Below are 22,464 nucleotides of genomic sequence, written 5' to 3'. Positions count from 1 at the left end.
TTGCTTAAAGGTACAGACATTTCTTTAATCCTTTCTATTCTTACTATATAATTCATTCTACTTTCACAATCCCTCCTTTTGGTCAGGCGTACGCCATGACCAACCCTTACTGAGTTCCACAAATTAACCGTTCCTTATCTCTTAGTTCATCAGCGATATTCAAAATTATCATATTAGCACTCTGTTTTGGGGCAGCCATCTGGGTGACACAAATCTGGATACAACAGGAGATTAACTGAAAGCATACAAAAATCACTAAGATTCCAAACAGGATAGTCAGGGCTCCCTGAAACAACCAGTTTCCTATGCCAGAGAAATTGAACAGGTTACTTAGCCACTTCCATAAAGAACTCAGCTCTTCATGAGGAAGATATGCGATTTGTTCTAAGTGGCTAGCGTGATCTATTACCTCATTGGTATTGTCAGGTATAAACACACAACATTCTTTTCCAATGAGAGCACAGGTCCCTCCTTTGGCCACCAGCACTATGTCTAATGCTTGACGGTTTTGGAGGGCAACCTGTCTGATCACCCCTGTTTCTTTGGCCAGGGTTTTTAAACTTTCTCCGGTTTCATTTGCCATTGTTTCAACCACTGCTTGTAACCGTAGGAGCTTTTCTTTGCCTGGTGTTTTACTCCCGCAAGTGGGATAAAGGAACTGCCAATAGCCTCTTCCCAGGTGTCATTACTGTTCCATATTGTGTTAAACGGACACGGTCCTCCAGTGAGGTCTGGGGAATTGAGTGGGATAGCCAGGACAGGAACACCAGTTTGAGAGTGGGCTGGGATGTGGCTACAGACCCAGCATTTAGAAATAATAAGGGTATGAGCTATCCACACTTGCTGTTGGATAAAAGAATTGTCATTGTGGACTCTCCAGACCTTAAGACACCAGCAGCCGAAGAACAGGCACCACCAGAGGCGCATGTTGGAGGCAGGGCCCTTCTGGTTCTGACAACCTCAACTGAGGGAACTGCAGTTACAGTTTTATGTCCACCAGGCAGCAGGCGCTAGGCTCGCTACTGCTTCTTCTTGGGCCTTGCTTTATGTAGCCATCTGCTTCTGGCAACCCCTACGAGAGCGTAGATTGTAAGGTATTGCAGGCTGTTCCTCTGCGTCTTCTTCTGGAGTCAAAAAAATTGACTCTGCGTGGTCCTGAGGTGGTGGTTGGTTCACTGGGGGTGGTGCATTCTTACACTGCGAAGCATGTATCCACTCTGAGATGCCAGACGGTTTAACAGCCGTCCCTTGACTCTGGCTATAACAAGGCCTTTACACCTTATCTTTTGCTGATGCATACATTCCTCATTCACACAAATAGATTGAGAATACAAACAGTAGTATTTTATATTGAACAAAAATGCATTGCAAATTAAACCTTGCTAAGTTTTACAATTGATAACTAAGACAATTTACATTGAGACCCAGGCCTTCAATGTTTCTCTAATTTATTTAACATAGACACAATAGAGAATCCTGTCTCTTACTACCTAAATCTTAAAACAAAGAGTTAGAGAGGGCCCAATTTGTAATGCATATGGGAAAACAGAATCTTATAGTCCCAGGGGGTCATTTCTTTCTGGTATTTAAAAAAGGTGGCTAGCAGGATGAAATCAAATTATACTGTAATTCTTATGGGACATTATAAAATCCTGCTCCTACATATCCCCCTTTTGACACTAAGATTATTAATCACCAGTGTCACTTCTTATTTAGTCCATGTAATAGAAAATACTGGGAGATGATTTGGGCCTGTGGCTTTAGCTTTGCACACATTTGTTTTATCCACCAGCACATTGTAAACATTTCAATTACACACATACAATTTAAAACCAAAAACACAATTAGGGGTAGTAACATTAGTATGCCAGTAGTTGTGGGAAACCATCCAGAAAATATGTTATACCAATGGTAAGCTATGATGTTTTTCTGTAGTGGCAATTCTTAACATGTCCCCATTTGTGTGTATAATATGAATGGTCCAGTAGGTTGCTAACACTTTTTAAACACTTTTCCCCAAGAATTAACACATACACATAGCCCATTATACAGTACTTTGGATTATCTGAAAGACAAAAATAACATTTTTCTATCTCTTTTGGGGTGGCCTTGATTATTACTTAAAAGATTCCTTTCTTTTACAAATACCCTTGCTGATTGCAGGCAAAACAGAGGAATTACCCCATATTTTCCTGTGTGTGTGTTTTTTTTTTTAATAGGCAGGCCAGGTTTTAATGACTTTTACATTTTAAGGGTTATGCAGAAATTATTGCACTGTTTAGTTATTAAATTCATGAGGTGCTGTACCTCAAGTTTTTCCTCTTATATAGCAGACCAAGTTTGTAATGTTTTTCCTGCTGTGTTAAGCTTTAAGTTTATTCACAGGTAATAGCTGAGAAGCATCATTACCATATTACTTTAAAGTATTTTTCCAAAAATCATACACACTATAAGTTGTTACAGGGGTACTTACAAACATCAAATTTATTTTAATGTTTAATATTAACAACATTAGCATCAAATCTATTAAAGATATCTTGTTATACTATGCCTTTTATGTAGGCAATTTGTTTGCTGACCAGGTATGTTCTTTATTTGCAGCTTCTTTTGTGCTGGCAGTTCTCACCTTTCTTTATAAGTTAGGTAATTTGCATCAACACAGGCTTGGCTTTTGGATTCAAAGCCTCAGCAGAGCTCAGAGACTCTGTCTTAACACACAAGGATCTGAAAAAGAAAACACAGCCTACTGCGGCTCTTTTTGGAGCCCTAATAGGATTTTAATTCAGCAGCACGTTTCATTTGCATTTTTTTAACCCCTTTCTACAATATACACTGCACATGTCCTAGGGAAAATGCACATTCCTTCTATACTAGAACTTTTAAAAAACATTAGCCATATTAATTTTTACATAAGGTATAACTGTTTATTTTGTTCTTACAGAGTTTTCATGTACCCTTATAAAAGTGACAGTCTGATTACACAGAGCTATTTTAAGGCTCAGTGTTTCTAACATTGCTTCTTTTTGTTTTGTGCACCTCACCTCTGCTGTTGCTTCAGAGGGTCACTGTTAATTTCTTATTCTTTCATTACAGCTTTTATCTGCTATTGTTACAAAAAAACCAAATCAAACAAACAAACAGACTCCAGAATCTCTACCTATTCTCCTGATTTTGACTGCCCTATTGCAGCCATGAGTTGGTCTTTATTTAAAAACATTTTAATTTTTGTAAAGAATGAAGTTACCCCTTAAGGGTTAAATGCTAAATCCCAAAGCCAAACAACACTAATTGCCTGTGTCTTGCAAAAAGGTCTGTCAGTTTTGCAACTTTGAATTAGAGTAAATGAATTTGTAGTGGCATTAAAAACAAAAACAAAATCAATTTATCTTACCCCTACAAAACAGGAGTTTTACAAACCAGATGTGTTGGTTTAGATTCTTAGAACTTTACATATTTTCACAGACAAATAGTTACATACACATTTTCTTTTCCTTAACATTTTTTTTACACTGCTTTGTTTTTGCATAGCTGTATATATATATGGATTATTTACAGGCACTCTTCTGGAAAAGAGCCCATTTTCCCTTCAGAATGGCTGCAAAGAAACCAAGAATTCTCTCTCTTTAACATGGTCCTTTTTAACATTTTCCACAAAGTTTAACTGCTTAATTCTCTCCAGCCACTGTAGAGTTAACTTTTCACTCTCTTCCCTTAAATCACTTGTTTATGTCCCAAAATGACACCTTTATCACCTCAGATTTCACCATTTTAAATATTGTTCCAGGGATTCATGCCTGCACTTACTGCTTTTTTTTTCCTCCTGACACTATTTCCTTAGGACTTTCAACCTGTTTTTCAGTTTGTTTATCTGTTGCTTGCCTGCTTGTCTGGGCCCGATCCTGCTTTTTTTTTGTTGTTGTTGTTTTCCAATGAACCGTTTGTGAGTGATATTGTGGTCATTTCACAATATTGAAAGAAATGTTCAAGGAAAGGGACCAGGAAGGGTGGGGGCTAGTTGAGGAGCCCACCCTCCTTGCTGAATTGGTAGTGGAACACTAAAGAATCAGTTTTTGAGGCAAACAACAAAGGGGAACAGAACAAGGGGCTTTTTGGTCGTTTTTACAATGAGATGGGAGTATGAAGGGGGTTGGATCAATCCGGGGTTTGGAGAACGGGGTAAAGGGGAGCGCTTGGTCTGGTGGTGGGAGAGGAGGCTTTTAATAAAGCTTTTAACTTACTAAAACGGCCATACCACCCTGAACACGCCCGATCTCGTCTGATCTCGGAAGCTAAGCAGGATCGGTCCTGGTTAGTACTTGGCTGGGAGACCTCCTGGGAATACTGGATGCTGAACCGTCCCTTCCATGGGCACCAACTTGTTCCACTACCAATTTAGCTAGGAGGGTGGGCTTCTCAACTAGCCCTCACCCCTCCTGGTCTCTTCCCTTAAACATTCTTACCTTAAAAGGGACATAATTAACTTTACCAGAATTTTGATTGCTTTTTACTTTTAACTCCTGCTTTCAAACACTGAAAGAAAACATCACTACTTATAGTGCCCCTTAGAGCCTAATAAAATTTCAATGACATAGCACTGTATATATTTCTTTAGCCAATTCAGCTAAATTGTTCATAGCCAAATGATTGCAATCTAGTAATTTCTTTGCCTGAATTTATTTACAAACATTTCACAGACACCAAGAACTTTCCTCTTTAGCATTTTACAAAGTTCAACTGCTGTTCCCTCCAGCAACTAGAGAGTTAACTTCTCACTCTCCCTTAAATCACTTGCTTGTCTCCCAACAGCCACTTTTATCAACTCAAATCACCATTTCAAGTATTGTCCTGGGTATTTGAAATCCCTATGCGTACACTTACTTACTCCTTTCTTCCACTACACCCTCAAAATTCTCCAACCTGTTTTGCAATCTCTCTGTCTATTGCCTGCCCGCTTGGGCCCAATCCTGCTTTCCTTGCTGAACCGTGCCTTCCATGGGCACCAACTTGTTCCACTACCAGTTTAGCTAGGAGGGTGGGCTTCTCAACTAGCCCCCACCCCTCCTGGTCTCTTCCCTTAAACATTCTTACCCATAAGACTACCTGAGTCCTCCCTCGTGAGGCTTGCCACATGGCCCATTAGCGTTTAACTATTCAATTTCCTCTTGTAGCAAACACACTGCTGTTATGGCGTATGCTGAGCACAAATGGTTACATTTTGACAAGTTCCTGAAGGACCGGTACTTGCTTAGCCAGGGCTTCCTTTTCTACCTGGAAGTCCTATCTCAAGGCCTGCAACTTGCCCTGGGCGTAGGTTTGAGTTGCTGCCTGGTTCATGATCTATGCACTTAATTGTTCAATTCTAGTTATCAAGTACACATCTCTTCCCTTTTCTCCAACTTCTCTATTGCCCAGTCCTGCTACAACTGGGGTAGATCCACCTGCCACCCCTCCCGGTCAACCAGAGTGGACAGAGGAATGCTAAACCCCTCTCCAGTTCTCAGACTTACTGCGGCTGAGAGTGGGCACTCCTTTAATCATGCACTCCTTAACATATAACATCAACAATACCAAGGAAAGCAAATATAAAAATAACAAGGGTAAAACAAATAGATGGTGTAAATTCTGCAGGGCTCCCCCCCTCTCAATTGCTCACCAAACTGTGACAAATTTCTGTTACCAATCTATCCTTTGTGTCAGGTGATCAGGCTGACACTGCAGGATGTTGGGGGAAGATAAAGAAAACACACCATATAACTGAATTTTAAAGCTTCATTAATAAAATAATAAAACAACAATGGAGAATGTTGGGAACACTCCCACATCACTCAGGAAAAACATTAATGCCCCAGGCCCTACGCCATTTTCATACTCACACATGTCCAGACTGGCCACGTCTGTGTATAACGTTCAGAGAAGGGAGAGAGGTGGACGGGAGATTATCCTGTATACAGCTTGTCCAGAATTTCCAACATGCTTTTGCTCTTGGGAGGACTGTTCTTTTACACCCTGAATCTCCTGCGGCGTTTCTTTCAGAGATTCCAGTCCAGGTCGGCTGCCTGTGGCTTCTTCGGTGTCACCAAGCCACACCGGCTCCGGGGTCACAAAGGCACTCTGTTGAATCTCACTGGACAGTTAAGCTTTGCAAATGTAATCTCAGTTCTGTAACTTGTATTGCCTTTAGTTTGCCTCTGTCTATATTTTTTCACAGCCAGCTGGGGCCGAAAGCAGTTTTTCTTTGTACTTAGCATAATCTGCGTTGATTCTTGACCTTGAACGCAGAGCAACTTTCTCTTTATCTCTGGGCCAAGCTGAATTTCTAATTAACCCATTCCTTTCCTCAATAGACAAATTGCTCACACTGTCAGAGGCTTTTTGGTGATTAAAAGCTCCTCTTAGATGTATGATCTTATTTAGATTGAAGGTACCTTCTAGTGGGCATTGTTTAGATGGATTTTCACGCGTGTAAAGATTCCAATACTCTAAATACCTGCAGGTTGTTGGACCATAATGTACGTACATGAAATAAGATGGGGTACCCTTAGGGGGTGAGCTGGAATATTTAGACTGTCCCCCACCCATTTTCCACTTACACACACAGGGAGGGTGCCCTGTCCGCGCTAGCGGCACATAAACTAAGAATCTCTCCCTACAGAGTACTCACACAGGAGAGGCTAACGAGGATGGCCACGAGCCTCCTACACCTCCTTTCAGCAAAGAGCGTCGGCTAGTCTCTGGGAGACGGCGCCGCTTACTCTGATTGCATCCAGTGAGATGATCAGACTGTCAGTAGCCCACACGGAAAAGGAAAGGGGAAGGGAAGAAGGGTACACATGCTCCTAGACCCAGGTAGCTTCCTCACCGGACGATGCCAGGCGGAGTCAGCCCACCGTGGGTCGGATCTTCTAAAGATCCACTAGTTACCGGGCTTGCGTTAGAGTAGTCCTGGTCATGAGCTTTCGCTTCACAGGGTACTCTGGGCGTCTTCCGGTAACAGTCACTCACACTAGTGAACACACACACACACACACACCAAGGCCTTATTTCCAAATACCACGATGCATCTGTACCTTATGTCCGGACCCAATACCATGAGGCGGTATAACAACCCCTCTTGAGGCGGTAAAAACCCCTCAGCACCGGTGCATCTCTAATGCATCTCACTATGCATTACCTAATGCATTACCTTATGCATTACCTTGTTGGTCAACCCAGCAGTTTCCCAGTACTGCTATAAACTAACCTGATTGGGGCTTTCCCCCAATACCACTCTGCATCTGATCTTGCTGGACAGTCAATAAGTTCAGATGGCGTGAGCCCAACGGACACAGACGTCCCCACAGACAGTCCTCCTCCGACACCCCAATAGAGATTTCAAAAGGTCTCTTACCTCTATTGTGGCGCCATGGGGTTCGAAGGGGAACGATCCGTAGCAGCTGCCCGTGGGTCCGTGGGCGTTGCCATCCCGGACGAGCCCCCAAATTGTCGGAGAAAAACTCAGTTCTCGCTTTTTGTTTGGGTGCAGCAAAATCAAATACTTTATATTAACTCCAGCAATTGCAATAGAGGGAGGGAGTGCCCTAGGACACTGGGTCACCCCAGTCCCGGACAGGTCTCTCAACAGGTAAACAATTACAGCAAGCATTTATACCTTTGTTACAGACAATAACAAGCAACAGCTGCATTTTGTTTATACATAGGCTATTCTGCTATCTTATTTGCCCCATGTTGGGCGCCAGTCTACGTATTTAATTATCAGTGCAAGGTCGTGATAACTTCTCACACACTTCTTTCCTACTCGCCTCACACAATCCTCGCTTCTACAAATCTCACGTCATTAGGGTTACAATTAGCCTAACTCTTGCTAACAGACTGACATGCATTAAGATCCCCTACAAATCCTTGTCAATTCTTTCCCTTCTTCCACATGAGAGAGGCCAGTTTTGATTTTGTCCACCTATGATTTGCCTCTTTCCACCACTGCATGAAACAATTAACCTCTCCTTTAGCCAATTTAATTTTAGGTTGGCCGAGTTTATCCTTTAAGACGTCCACTCAGTCTTTGTTCCAAGATTTTAACAGTGGTCACTGAGTTTTGGGATCCCCCTGAGTTAGCCTAGACCATTTTCCCAGAAATTTACAGGAGTCTGGACCCTTTTTACAGGAGTCTGGACCCATCCTAAATACATAAAATGAGCCGGCATTCATTTAGGGAACTGTCCTGACTTAGACGTCTGGTTACCCATACAGGAGGACTTCACACACCAATCACACAAGAAGGAAATTCGGGTTCGTCAGAGCGATGCCCAGTGCAACACACAAAAGGAGCCCACAGGCTACTGCCTCAGTCGCCCTTGCTTTCACACCAGGGGTTTTACCCAAAGTGCGGTGCGGCTGTGATTGTGCAGATTCCACTCACTCAGACCGCGGGGACAGGAACCCCTTGGTCGGCTGATCCCCAGACAGAGACGGCACCCAGACTCAAATGCTCCACAAGAGGACAGATAGACACAGAGACAGGGCAGTCCTCAGTCCGGACAAAACACTGAAATAATTACCTGACCAGATTCCTGATGTCAGATCCCGGGATCCCTACCAGAACAGAGTGGGAACCAACAGGTTCGATGGCGTAGACCTCACTGTGGCTGTGCGCCTTTCTGCTCTAGTGGGGGAACGCTTGGGCCAAATGCCCAGGTGCCAGCTGCCACGGTCATCCCACAAAAACAGTCAGGAATCACACAGCCCCAGTGAAGACGTTTGCCATCTCGATGGGACCTCCAAATTGTCAAAGTTAGAATCAGGACTCACAATTTGTCAGACCACTCTGTTTATTAGCGCAGCGCTCTGCCAATAACATTCAGAATATGTGAGTGGCCATGCAAGGCCCAAACAGTCTTATTTATACAGATAAAAGAGCGGGAATTAGACAAAGGGACAAAGAAATCAAAACAGTAAAATTCACCTGGGGCACAGCATGCATATCCTATTTCCTTACTAACTGTTATCGATCTAAGGCTAATGCTTCACCAATTGCCCTTAAACGGTGCAATTGTTCTATGTTAATGTCTGTATTCCTGATACCTGATTGCAACATTCCAACAACTTTGCTTAAAGGTACAGACAACATTTCTTTAATCCTTTCTATTCTTACTATATAATTCATTCTACTTTCACACTGTTAAAATGCCCCTTTTTTTTTAAATAATTCGTGTTCCTGGACAAGTAAGTGGCATTTTAATGCCAGCCAGGGCCTGTCTACACTACAACTTATCACTTACCAGAACACTAATCCACATCCCTGAGGCCAGGTCCACACTACAGCGTTAAATCGATTTAAACTGCGTTAAATCGATTTAATGCTGTAACCATCCACACTACAAGGCACTTAAAATCAATTTTAAGGGGTCTTAAAATTGATTTCTGTATTCCAGCTAAACGAAAGGAGTAACCCTAAAATCGATTTTACAAAATCGATTTTGGGCTAGTGTGGACAGAAATCGAAGTTAATGGCCTCCGGGAGGTATCCCACAGTGCACCAGTGGCTGCTCTGGACAGGTAAAGGAACCCTACTTCACTGGCCAGGTACACAGGAAAAGCCCCGGGAACATTTGAATTGCATTTCCTGTTTGGCCAGCGTGGAGCTCTCAGCAGCACAGGTAACAATGCAGTCTCCTGAGAATAGGAAAAGAGCTCCAGCGTGGAATGCACAGGAGTTATTGGATCTGATCGCTGTATGGGGAGAAGATTCTGTGCTATCAGAACTGCGTTCCAGTAGACGAAATGAGAAAACTTTTGAAAAGATTTCTAATGCCATGAGGCAGAGAGGCCATAGCAGGGACTCGGTGCAGTGCAGAGTTAAAGTGAAGGAGCTCAGACAAGCGTACCAGAAGACCAAAGCAGCAAATGGCAGATCCAGATCTGGGCCAAAAACATGCCGCTTCTACGCGGAGCTTCACGCAATTTTAGGTGGTTGCGCCACGACAAGCCCCCCCTTGTCTGTGGATTCAGAGGTGGGGGTAGTAATCTCAGCCACTGCTGATGATTCTGCGGACGGCGAAGATGTGGAGGAGGAAGAGGAGGACGAGATGGCAGAGACCACACAGCACTCCATTCTCCCCAACAGCCAGGAGCTTTTCCTCACCCAACCAGAATTACCATCGCAGCCCTCCCAAGCCACTAGCACAGACAATGAAGCCATGGAAGCGACCTCTGGTGAGTGTACTTTTTTAAATAAAAACCATAGTTTAAAAGCAAGCGTTTTTTAATGATTGATTTGCCATGAGGGCTTGCATGCAGTAGCTGGCATTAAAGTTACTGGAAAAGTCTGTTAACATGTCTGGGGATGGAGCGGAAATCCTCCAGGGACATCTCTATGAAGCACTCCTGGAGGTACCCCAATAGCCTTTGCAGAAGGTTTCTGGGCAGGGCAGCCTTATTCTGTCCACCATGGTACAAAACTTTATCACGCCATGCCTGGAGCACGTAATCGGGTATCATTGCATGACAAAGCCTAGCTGTGTATGGCCCCGGGGATTGCTGGCATTCAAGAAGCATAATTTCTTTTTCTCTGTCTGTTATCCTCAGGAGAGTGATATCGTTCATGGTCACCTGTTAAAAAGTAATGTAGTTTATTAAGGGGACAGAGATGACCATTCCTTCGTTTCTGCTTTCCTGCTCCTTTAAAAAAAACCTTTCCTAGCAGTTAGCCATGGGGGGGGGAGGGTAAAAACCTGCACATTCCTACGGGGAGGTGTCTCTAATGCCGCTGACCTTTTTAGCATTTGGGCAGCAGGAATTATCGCTGCTAATTGCCAAGGCATAGAGAGGGGAGGGGGGAGGTGGTAAAGTTTCAGTGACCTGCCATTACAGCAGACATGCAGAGTGGGGGGGGGAACCATTCACAATTTTCCTCTAGCGCTTAACCTTTCTGATGGCATAAGAAAAGAAGCAAAAGATGTGCTTTTTAGCAGTTTGGCTGCCAAGCATGAATGTTACCTGGTAATAGCCAGTGGTACGGGGGAATAAAAGAGGTTGCATGGTTAACTGCCATTAGATGTAAGCCTTACCATGTCCGCCTGCAAGCTGATTTGTAATCCCCGGACCTGCGTCTGTGTTGATCTCTGACACCACAGCCGCAAGCACTAAATACTAAAAGAATCCAAAGGCGACCTTGTAGTGAAGTGACATGTGCTACGTACGGTGAATAGTGTAGTTCACTGTGAAAGAGTATAACCATTGTTCTGTGAAATGTATCTCTTATGATCCTTCTATCACTCTTTTCCCCCACTCATGCAGCTGCACATTTTTCAAGCCTCCCTACCCCAGTCCCACGGATAGGTCAGATAAGGAGAATAAGGAAGAAGAGGACACAGGAGGAGACGTTCACAGAAATAATGGCAGTAACCCGCAGTGAAAGAGCTCATCTGGGGGAGTGGAAAGACGTGGTCGCAAAGTACAGGGACGCTGCCAGTGAACGTGAGGACAGGAGGGATGCTCGAGATGAGATGTGGCGGCAGGAAGATCAGAGGTGTAGGCAGGAAGATCAGCGGTGGCGGGCTGCAACGCTGGAGCTGCTGCGCGATCAAACTGACATCCTCCGAAGTCTGGTGGAAGAGCTGCGGGGTCACAGAGTGCCATTCCAGCCCATGTTTAACCTCCCTCAGTACCCACCATGTCCCATATCTTCCACACCCAGACGTGTAAGAACGCGTGGGGGAAGGCTTTCTGCAGCTGCCCACTCCACCCCCGTGGACAGTCCAGCCAAAAGGCTGTCATTACATTGAAATGCCCTTAATGGCCTTTTTCTTCCCTCTTATACTCCTCCCAAACCACTCCCGGGGTACCTTTTCATTTCTTTTACTCTTCTTATAAGGACATGCTATTCATGCTATTCAAAGGCAGTGGGAGGGTGGGTTGGTTACAGGGAATGACTTTATTTCCATAAGCAAGCAGTTATGGAAAGGTGGAGGGTAGCTTGCTTGCAGCAGCAGGAGTCAATACATGGGGGGGAGGTTCATGAAGGGGAAAGAAACACAGCAGTCACACCATACCCTGGCCCATGATACAACTCGTTTTCAAGGCTTCCTTAATTGCCTTTCTCTTCCCTCCCTCCCTCCCATCCTCCTCCAAAATCCCTACTTATGTATTTTTAAGTACATGCTTTTTAAAGCAAGAGGGAGGGTGGGTTGCTTACAGGGACTGACTTTTAATAAAGAATACAAGGTTTTTTACAGATAGTAACTTTATTTCCATAAGCAAGCTGTTATGGAAGGGTGGAGGGTAGCTTGCTTGCAGCAGCAGTAGTCAATACATGGGGGGGAGGTTCATGAAGGGGAAAGAAACACAGCAGTCACACCGTACCCTGGCCCATGATGAAACTCGTTTTCAAGGCTTCTCTGATGTGCACCGCTTCCTGGTGTGATCTTCTAATTGCCCTGGTGTCTGGCTGCGCGTAATCAGCAGCCAGGTGATTTGCCTCTGCCTCCCACCCCGCCATAAAGGTCTCCCCCTTACTCTCACAGAGATTGTGGAGCACACAGCAAGCAGCAATAACAAAGGGGACATTGGTTTGGCTGAGGTCTGAGTGAGTAAGTAAGCTTCTCCAGCGCCCTTTGAGACGGCCAAATGCACATTCTACCACCATTCTGCACTTGCTCAGCCTGTAGTTAAACAACTCCTGACCACTGTCCAGGCTGCCTGTGTATGGCTTCATGAGCCATGGCATCAAGGGGTAGGCTGGGTCCCCCAGGATAACTACAGGCATTTCAACATCTCCAACTGTTATTTTCTGGTCTGGGAAGTAAGTCCCTTGCTGCAGCCATTTAAACAGAGTAGTGCTTCTGAAGACACGAACGTCATGAACTCTTCCTGGCCATCCCACGTGGATGTTGGTGAAACGTCCCTTGTGATCCACCAGTGCTTGCAGCACCATTGAAAAGTACCCCTTGCAGTTTACGTACTGGGTGCCCTGGTGCTCCGGTGCCAAGATAGGGATATGGGTTCCATCTATCGCCCCCCCACAGTTAGGGAATCTCATTGCAGCAAAGCCATCCACTATGACCTGCACGTTTCCCAGAGTCACAACCTTTCGTAGCAGCAGCTTAATGATTGCTTTGGCTACTTCCAGCACAGCAGCCCCCACAGTAGATTTGCCCACTGTGAATCATCCCACACCTGCAAAACTATGCGGTCCCACTGGTCTGTGCTTGTTTCCCGGGCCCAAAATTGGCGAGCAATGCTTAGAACCTCCCCCATTACCATCAGGAGCTCCTAAGCGCGGGGGCCCACGGTTTCGGAGAACTCAGTCTCCAGGTCCTAATCACTCTCGTCGCCGCGCTGCCGTCCCTGCAGCATCCTCTCCTGCATTTGCTGTTCATGGTTCAGCATAGACAGCACGAGAATGCGTGAACTGTTTACAACGTCCACGATCAAGGTACTGATCAGACCAGGGTCCAAGCTTGCTGGAAAATGGCGTTTGCTCACTTCACCCAGTAAAAAACGCGCGAAATGGCTGTCTGCTGCTTTCAGGAAGGGAGGGGGTGAGCCTGTACCCAGAACCACCCACGGCAGTGATTTTTGCCCCATCAGGCACTGGGGTAGTAACCCATAAATCCAAGGGTCAGGGAACACTACAGGAACTATGGGATAGGTACCCACAGTGCAACGCTCCTGAAATCGATGGACGCCTGGTACCATGGACGCACACCACCGACATAATGTGCCCTAGTGTGGACGCGTAAAATCGATTTTATAAACCCTGTTTTATAAAATCGATTTTACTAATATCGATTTTAAGCTGTAGTATGGACGCACCCTCAGGCCAGGTCCACACTACAGCGTTAAATCGATTTAAACAGCGTTAAATCGATTTAATGCTGTAACCGTCCACACTACAAGGCACTTAAAATCGATTTTAAGGGGTCTTAAAATCGATTTCTGTACTCCAGCTAAACGAAAGGAGTAACCCTAAAATCGATATTACTAAATCGATTTAGGGTTAGTGTGGACGGAAATCGAAGTTATTGGTCCCATTCTTTTACTGAGCTACCCAGAGTGCACTGCTCCGGAAATCGATGGTACCCTGGGACCATGGACGCACACCACCGAAGTAATGTGCCCTAGTGTGGACGCGTAAAATCGATTTTATAAACCCTGTTTTATAAAATCGATTTTACTAATATCGATTTTAAGCTGTAGTGTGGACATACCCTGAGAGATGTAAAATAGACCAACCTACGTGCTGGTGTAGACTGAGCGCACGTCCAGACTAACCCGCGGCATCGGCGGGTTAAAATCGATTGCTCAGGGATCGATATATCGCGTCTAGTCTGGACGCGATGTATCGATCCCCGAGCGCGCTTACATCGATTCCGGAACTCCATCAACCCGAACGGAGTTCCGGAATCGACACGGAAAGCCGCGGACATCGATGCCGCGCCGTCCAGACGGGTGAGTACCTCGATTTTAGAAATTCGACTTCAGCTACGTTATTCCCGTAGCTGAAGTTGCGTATCTAAAATCAATTTTAATACCTAGTCTGGATGTGGCCTGAGCTATGTTGGCAGGAGAGCTTTCGCCTCTCATAGAGGTGGAGGTGTTATGCTGACAGGCGAGTTCTCTCCCATCTGCTTAGAGCATCTTGAATGTTAGGTTGGTGTCTTGAGCACTAGAGGGACCTGCAGCACTTCTAGTGTAGATTACCCCTGACACTGAGATAGACCTGCAGCTCAGCCTTGACACCAAGAGGGAAGGAGTGCAGGAAAATCTGTGGGCAACTTTGCTCCACTTTTCCGGCTGGGACTCAGGTTTGCTGCTTGTTGTTGGTGTTTTCTATAAACAACTTGTGGAGTTGCTGTCCCAGCCCAGAGTGTGACATGGGTATAAAACCTCCAGTGGTCATGGGGCTGGGACAGAGGCAGGATCCTGCATGGGGAACAGGCAGCCCAGAGAGCACTGTTTCCGGGGAGAGAGAGAATCCTAAATAGAGAGGGAGAGAAACCAGTCCCAGCAACATCCACAGATCAAACTGAGCCACAGTACCGGGCCAGTGTCTCCTCGTTCGTCAAGTGGGGAAATCCGTGGCAGTACCTCTCTGTCGCAGGCTGATGATGAGATGGGACTTCCTGTCACTGTTGTCTCATCGTTCCTGGAGGGAATAAAATAATACAAGAGAAATATGAGTCTGAAATGGCTGCACTGTCATGTGTGTACTGCATTGCTGACTTTGCCGTGTTTCAGTCACTTGAGAAATGATGTTGGGGAGAAGCACCCATCTTGCCTTTCTTACTGGAGCTGGCTATGCTGTATGCAGTTCACCTCAGTTGCTATCTGCTTTAAATCATTGTCTGTATTCTAAAAATGGGGGTGTTAGAGCACTGAATTAGTTAAAAGCTCCCAGAATACTTTGTGCTCATGCTAAGCTTTATTGTACAAATGTACTAGTAGTTAAATTCTTCTAACCTTTGTTCATAATATATGCAGAATCTGTCAGACACAAGATATATGCTCTCTTAAGGCTTGCCAAATATGAACTGTGTGCTAGGTACAGTTAGTGTACATGTATCTTTGTTTTTTATGCTACTTATATGCTATGGTCTCCTGCCAGCTAAACTGTTGCATGCATAATTAGATAAGAAAAGGTGTGTAAGGTTTGCAGAAGTCTCCTGCATACATCGGGGTTGCGTTCTTGAAAAAGGTGATGGATACCGAAATGACGTATATGGATACTGAAGTTCAGCTGGAGCTGATTCTTGCAGAAGAGCATGAACTATAAGAAAGAGGAAGAGGTGCCCCAAAATGTTCCTCCCTCTCTCTCTGCTCATGGCATCAATGACACCTGAAAGACAAGGAAAGTAACACTGCACTTGGGGAGGGTCCCTAGCTGAAAGGATTCCCGCCGATTAAACGAATACAGCATGCGGTGAGAGAGACTTTTGCTTTGAATCCATTTAACTTGTACAGTTAGTTATTAGTTGTGTTTTACCTATTATTTTCCTATAACTAAGGCTACGTTTTTTTTCACAGAAGTAGCAAAAGTCTCAGAATCTGTGACTTCCAAAGACCTTCATGACTTCAGCCCTGGAATCTGGGAGCTGCAAGGTCCCATCGCCTCCCATAGAGGCAGGGAGCACGTACATCCACCGCCTGAGTCAGCGGGCCCCCAAGCTCTCTGCTGCCATGAGCAGCGGGGTATCCCGCAGTTTGTAGCAGCTGCTGCAGGTGGAGGCGGGGGCCACCCTGCAGCTCCTGACCCACCTTGGTGGGCATGTGGACCACCACAGCTCCCCACTGCAGTGATGGCAGGGGGATTCCTTCCTCCCCACTGCTGCTCCAGAGCTGCCCAGAGCTCCCTCCAGAGCTCCAAGCCACTCCACAGCTGCCCAGTCCCTTCCTGTTTTATCAAGAATATTTTTTAAAAATCAGGGACGAGTCATGGGCCTCTGACTTTTTCTTTAGTCTCCATGAACAATCCCTTCTTATCTGTAAATCACTTAAATTCTCTGTAGTTTTAACTTGTACTTAACTTGTAATATTGTTTCATCTAAGCCAGTGGGTTTGGATTGAAGGATTTGAGAATCTCCATATCAGATAACAGGATCTGTGCCCATCATTTTCTATTAATATACTTTATATGAGCATGTATTGTCCAGGAGAAGGCTGGACAGTTCATGTTTTACGTTTCTGGGAGAAGGTCTGGGTTTTTGCTGGTGTTGCTCTGCAGTGTAATTCAGGAGCCACTGGCTATAGGACAGTATTGCTGGGAGTAATTTCCATGCTGGAGGCAACCTGGGAGAGAACCTGAGTCAAAGGAGTAACTTGCTGTTGTAATTATTGGGCCCAATTCCCTATTCTTAGCATTCCCTGGAACTGCTGTGTACAGCAGACCCTCCACCACAAATGCCCAGCGGCCGGCACACCACCACCCCTGCCCAGCACTCCACACAGAGCCACACCACTACTGCCCAATTCACTTCCCCACAGTCCACCACCACAACTACACAGCACCCTACTCAGACCCCCCGCTGCCCAGCATTCTAACACACAGACCTCCCCCACTGCACCCCCCCAAGAGACTCCCCACTGGCCAGGAGCCCAAACACACACCTCCAGAGACCCACTCCCTCACACCCTCTCCCCAGCCACAGTCACCGGCCCTGCTGGAAGGTGATGGCATCTGCTGGGCTGAGCTGACAGCACAGCCAGGGCCAGTCCACAGCCAAGGTGGGGAATCACTCTGGTCTCTTGGAACTGGTGTGATTAGCCAGAGCAGGGTCCGCACCCACCCTGGCTAGACTCCCTCAGGACCCACTTGCCTGGAGATAGGGTGACCATGCATCCCCATTTGGCCAGGACAGATCCCTTTTTAAGCTCTGTCCTGGCCATCCTGACTTTTTTGACAAAAATGGGCATTTTTCCTGTTTGCTCCTGCCAACCCATCAGTTGGCAAGTGCAAATGAAACAAATGCCCAGTTTACCAAAAAAGTCAGCTGCGCCCCCCTAGCGGGGCGTGGAGAAACGTGTGTGCAGGGGGTGGCGATGCGAGGTGTCAAGCAGCAGGGCTCGGAGTGGGGGTCAGCCCCAGGTAGAAAGGAGCGGGGGTTAGAGGCCAGCCCCAGTTCCTGGCAGTGGTGCGAGGTGTTGGGGCAAGGGAGGAGTCAGCCCGTCCTGGCAGCAGCATGTGGAGCTGAGGGAGTGGGGGGTCACTGGAGTGGGGAGCTATTGAGGGGTCTGTCCCAGTGGTGGATTTAGAGTTAGTGGGGCCTTGTGTCCGGCTTAATTTTTGGGGCCCCACCTTGGGACTCAGCCAAGAAAAAGAACATTCTCTCTTATCTCCCTCCTTCCTCCATTTTTCGTTATTTTTTCTTCATCTTCCTCCTATAAGTAATAGCAAGTAAATGAAAATAAAGTGAGGTACCTTGATTGTTCTTGTAGTCTATCTTATTTTTCTGCAGACCATTTGAAAATCGCTGGAGGTCTTAGCGGACCACTTAATGATCTTTCCAAATATTGTTTGTACCATTAGCTAACTACTGTAAAAAGCTGCTTAAATGGTAACTCTTGTCCATATAAACTATGTAAAAATATTACATCTGGATCTGCCACTATTTGGTTGACCATTGCTTTTGGCTGATTTTTTTCATACATGTGGTATTACTAGTATCAAATCAGATACAAGATAGAAACTCGGGTATAACATTTGGCAGAGTGCAGTCCAGACACGGAATTTCGCCTCTAGGAATGTTCGTGTCTCATCTTCATGGCACAAGTTACAACGCTGCGAAAAGTATTTTCTTACTTACAGCCACTCACATCCCAGGTCCAGATTTGAATAATTATTAAATAATGTATTAATTTACTAATAGACACTGTTATGAATCTCAACCCATATTTGTTCCGGTGAAATGTTTGAAGAGGCGTCTCTCACCCTGATGAATTACTAAGAAATGTTCTTTGAAGCGGGGGCTGGAACTCGGGGCTGGGGGTGCAGGAGCGGCAGCCCCCCTGGCCGGAAGTGGTCTCCACCCTAGCCAGGGTGCCCAGCCCCGCACTGGAACATTGCTCCAATAGCCGCCTTCGCAGAAGGGACGGGACCGGGAGCCACCAAGACCCAGGGACCCGACTTCACCTCGTCTCCCCTAGCGGCTCCCTCTGCACCTCGCTCCCCCCGACGAGCTGATTAAGGGTTAAACCCCCCGAGCTCCGAGTCCTCCCCAGCCTAGACACGCCCAGTCATTGCTGCGGGGGGCGGGCTCGGGCAGGGACCTTCTCGTGCGCGCCGCGGAGCCCTGGGGGCCGAGCCCGGCCCGAGCGGCGCGTGCGGAGCGAGCCCCCCCTGCAGGCTGCAGCCCCAGCGCCCGGCGCGGTGAGCGGGGCCCGGGGGGCGCAGCCGGAGGCGGCCGCGGAGGGAGGGAAACAGCCGCAGAGGCTGGAAATCGCTGCCTGGGGAGGGAGCTGCTGGGGGCGGAGCCGAACCGCGCCTGGGACCGGAGAGACCCCCCCGGGGGTCGGTTTGTGCAGCGGAGCCCGGCAGGGTCCGCGCCCCAGCCCGCGAGAGCCCGACCGAAGCCCCTGCTCGCTGCTGGGGGCGGGCGGGACCTTCCCGGGGCGGCGCTGCGGGGGTGCCGGGTTCTGCCCCCTTCCCGCCGAGCAGGCACCGGCCGGGGCTGGGGGCAGGTCCTGTCGGGCAGCTCCTCTGGCCTGTGCTGCTGGGGCTGGGACCAGCCTGCTCGGGAGACCGGGTTAGGTGAGCAGACAGCAAAGGTGAAAAATTGGGACAGGGTGGGGGGTAATAGGAGCCTAGATAAGAAAAGGACCCCAAAATTGGGACTGTCCCTATGAAATCGGGACATCTGGTCACCCTAGACCGGGTTAGAGGCCGGGCTGGGGCTGCTGCACACACTGGCAATGGTGAGGCGCTGGGAGGTTGAACTGAGTCCATGGGTACCGTGTGGGAGGGAGGTTCCTTCTGTGGCTGCCCCATCAGTCAGCGTGTTGGGGATTCACGCAGAGCCGCCCCCCAAGCAAAAAGCCTGGGCTGCTGCTGGAGCAACAGCTCTCTGGCTGGGGCTCCCGGGGTTTGTGTCGATGGCAGTATTAAGTAGGAGATTAATTGTAACATTAAGTGTAAAACCTTTGTATAGGTGGGACCCCTATGGCTTGTTACATTGAAACCACTGTATTATTTATATGTGTTAAAATATTCTATGTAGTCTTTGTCTTTCATTTTACTGTGGCGCTTTCATTCTGTCATGTAACTCTGTTCATTTTACTATATTCTATGTATTCTTTCTTGATTCACTCACTACATTATAATCACTTGTTTCCTTTAAATGAATCATTCTTTTGTTTTCGAAGGAGAAAAAAAACACCAACCCCCCCCTCCCCCCAAACCTGCAGCTAGGCTGTGCAGACTGACACCGGCTCATGGGTCTCAGCCCTTTTAATTGCAGTGCAGATATCTAGGCCTCTGCTGGAACCTGGGCTTTAGGACCCTAATCTGTGTAGCTCAAGAACAAATAAGAGATATTATCTCCCCCACATTGTCTCTGTAATATCCTGGGAACAAAACAGCTACAACAATGTAACACTAATTCCCACCCAGTGAAGACAACAAGCTCAGAGAGGGAGCCACTGGGGAGTGAACCACCCCTGTTCTCACCCCTGCAATGCCACTCCAGTGCCCCACATTCACACTGCAGTATTGGCTCCAGCAGAGTCCTATGGGGCTATCTGGGCCCAGTGCCCTGCTATGGGCATTACATCATTGCTGGAGGGGCTGCAGTGCTACTCAGATTTGGTCTGCCCAGCCCTCCAGCATGGTGACAGAGGGTCAGGTGTGCTGGCTAAATGTGAGTGGGACTCCAGGTTGCTGCGACACTCACTGACATTTGATCTGCCTGCCCCATCATGGCAGAGGGTAAGGAGGAGGATGCCTCAGAAATGATGCAAGTCTGTGTGCCAGTATACAACACCCACAGCAGGGGGCCAGGCTCAGCTCCTGGAGCCACCACTGCGGGGTGAAGGAACAGAAAACACTATCCATTACGTTTTTTTTACACTGTGACAAACTTGAACGCATAGTAATGGTACAAACTTTCAATCCCCTCAGGGCCCTCCCAGTTCTATGGACCACTGTACATCTGCTTCACCTGCAACAACTATTCCTCCACCAGTATGTAAACTTTGCCATGCTGAGTTGGGTTGTTTGTCCTTTCAGATGTTGGTGACGTTTGAAGATGTGGCCATGTATTTCTCCCCAGCGGAGTGGGCACTGCTGGGCGAAGAGCAAAGGCAACTTTACAGACACGTCATGTGGGAAAATTACCAGATTCTGATCTCATTAGGTGAGGAGCTATTTCCCTAAGATCAGGACCCCAGTGCACTGAGTGCTTCACAGAGACACAGTAACTGAGATGGAGCATTGGTCTGAGTGGTTGGGTGGAGAGGTGTCTATGGGGTTTGAAGGAGGGGTGCATGTGTGTGGATACATAGAGGCATGTTTCATTGAACAGAGCAGCCAGTTCATGGAGAGACCAGGTGGGTGAGGTAATATCTTTTATTGGGCCAATTTCTGTTGGTGAGTGTGAGAAGCTTTTGAGCTCTTCTTCAGGTCTGGGAAAGGAAAGCTGCTCTCTCTCACCAACAGAAGTTGGTCCAATAAAAGATATTACCTCACTCACTTGGTCTCGCTAATATCCTGGGACTGATATTGCTCCAGCTACACTGCCTATCTTCAAGAGGACACACTTCCACCCATGGTCACTAGGGCTCCACAGTTTAATGCAAGAGAATTCTGGCTCTTGTAGTTCCCCAGACTGAGCACATGAGCAGAAAAGGGTCATGTGTTCTGCAGGCTACAGGATGAAATAGCCAACACCACAGTTCAGGAGAAAGACAGACTGGGTTCATCTATGCTGGTATAAAAGACCAACACCGTGGCTGTGGTTTGCCTGGATCAGTTGACTCAGGACGTGAGACTCAGGCTGGGGGGCTAAAAATTGCAGGGTATATGTTCATGCTCGGGTTGGAGCCCGACCCTGCTGCAGTTCTCAGGGGAGTGGGGTCGGGGCTTGGATGGGTGGGAGTAGAGCAGGGGTGTGGGCTTTGGTGAAGGGGTGGGGCAGAGTAGGGGTGGGGGCTTTGGAGAAGGGTTGGAGTCGGGACAGAGCTTGGGTGGGATGAGGTGGGGCAGGAGCAAACCATGGGCAGGGGGCCATGGGAAGGGATGGAGTGAGAGTGGGGCTGAGGTGGAGCAGGGGGGGAAGAGGCAGGCCTGGGGCAGAGTGTGGGCAGCGGAAGAGGCAGAGCAGGGGCTGGAGCAGCATGCAGCTGCGTAGGGCAAATTTCCTGGTGCTGGGGATGCTGGGCCATAGTAGAGTAACTTTCCTAGGACGAGGAGAAATATCCAGCTTTTCCCACATGTGTTCCCCCCAATCCATTTAGACACCACAGTCCTCTCCATCTGCCCATTCCACAGGTGCCAGATTGTTTGCAACTCAATATCCCGCCACTGTCAAGCACCAGGACTGTTGAGCGTAAGCTGCAGTTTATATTTCCTTAGAAAAAAATTGCCTATTAGCCTTCACAGTTAGTTCATAGCCTAATTGGCACAAACATTGCATATGGAGCTGCACAATGTTCTTAGAAGTTCTTAGGGGTGATGCTTTTCTCTAAACAGGAATACAAACTCCCAAGCCAGTGGTGATCTCCAGCATAGAGCGAGGGGAAGAGCTGTGTGTCCAGCGTCCCACAAAAGATGAAGATGAACACATCCTGAGAGACACCCACCCAGGTGAGGAAGGAGTTAAAGTGTTGTGCAGGGAATGAATGAGTAGCTTGAAGGCAGCTGGAATCCTGACACATTTTGGCCAAAGTGACAATCCATCCGGTAATGTTAGTTTTTTAGTCTAATGTTGTTAGGTTATTTTAGAACAGTATCACATTGTCGGCTCTCATTCTGTTCATGAT

At 47.1% G+C, this 22,464-nt stretch overlaps 1 protein-coding gene and 1 pseudogene across 16 annotated transcripts in view; both read left to right on the top strand.

Annotated features, from left to right (window-relative positions):
- Positions 1–22,464, top strand: part of LOC127052770 (zinc finger protein 883-like) — a 69,452-nt gene that overhangs the window by 28,399 nt on the left and 18,589 nt on the right. For 6 of the 16 annotated variants that reach the window (XM_050956773.1, XM_050956776.1, XM_050956777.1 and 3 more), the window contains exons 2-3: positions 20,714–20,840; positions 22,175–22,288. The exons of 2 other annotated variants lie outside the window; for them this stretch is intronic. Coding sequence is in view for 3 of the 14 variants with exons in the window: in XM_050956798.1 (XP_050812755.1) it covers positions 20,714–20,840; positions 22,175–22,288 (241 nt within the window). In the remaining 11 variants the exon portion in view is untranslated. Of the gene's footprint in view, positions 1–18,805; positions 18,860–18,889; positions 19,001–19,123; positions 19,258–20,713; positions 20,841–21,891; positions 22,032–22,174; positions 22,289–22,464 lie in introns of those variants that run through there. 8 more of the 16 variants (XM_050956770.1, XM_050956797.1, XM_050956771.1 and 5 more) reach the window with 7 other exon arrangements.
- Positions 4,239–4,357, top strand: LOC127052993 (uncharacterized; annotated as a pseudogene).

The sequence above is a fragment of the Gopherus flavomarginatus genome, chromosome 5, assembly GCF_025201925.1.
Source record: "Gopherus flavomarginatus isolate rGopFla2 chromosome 5, rGopFla2.mat.asm, whole genome shotgun sequence".
In the NCBI taxonomy this organism is placed as follows: Eukaryota; Metazoa; Chordata; order Testudines; family Testudinidae; genus Gopherus; species Gopherus flavomarginatus.
Note: the sequence above shows the minus strand (reverse complement) of the source record. Positions and strands in the feature narration are given on the sequence as shown.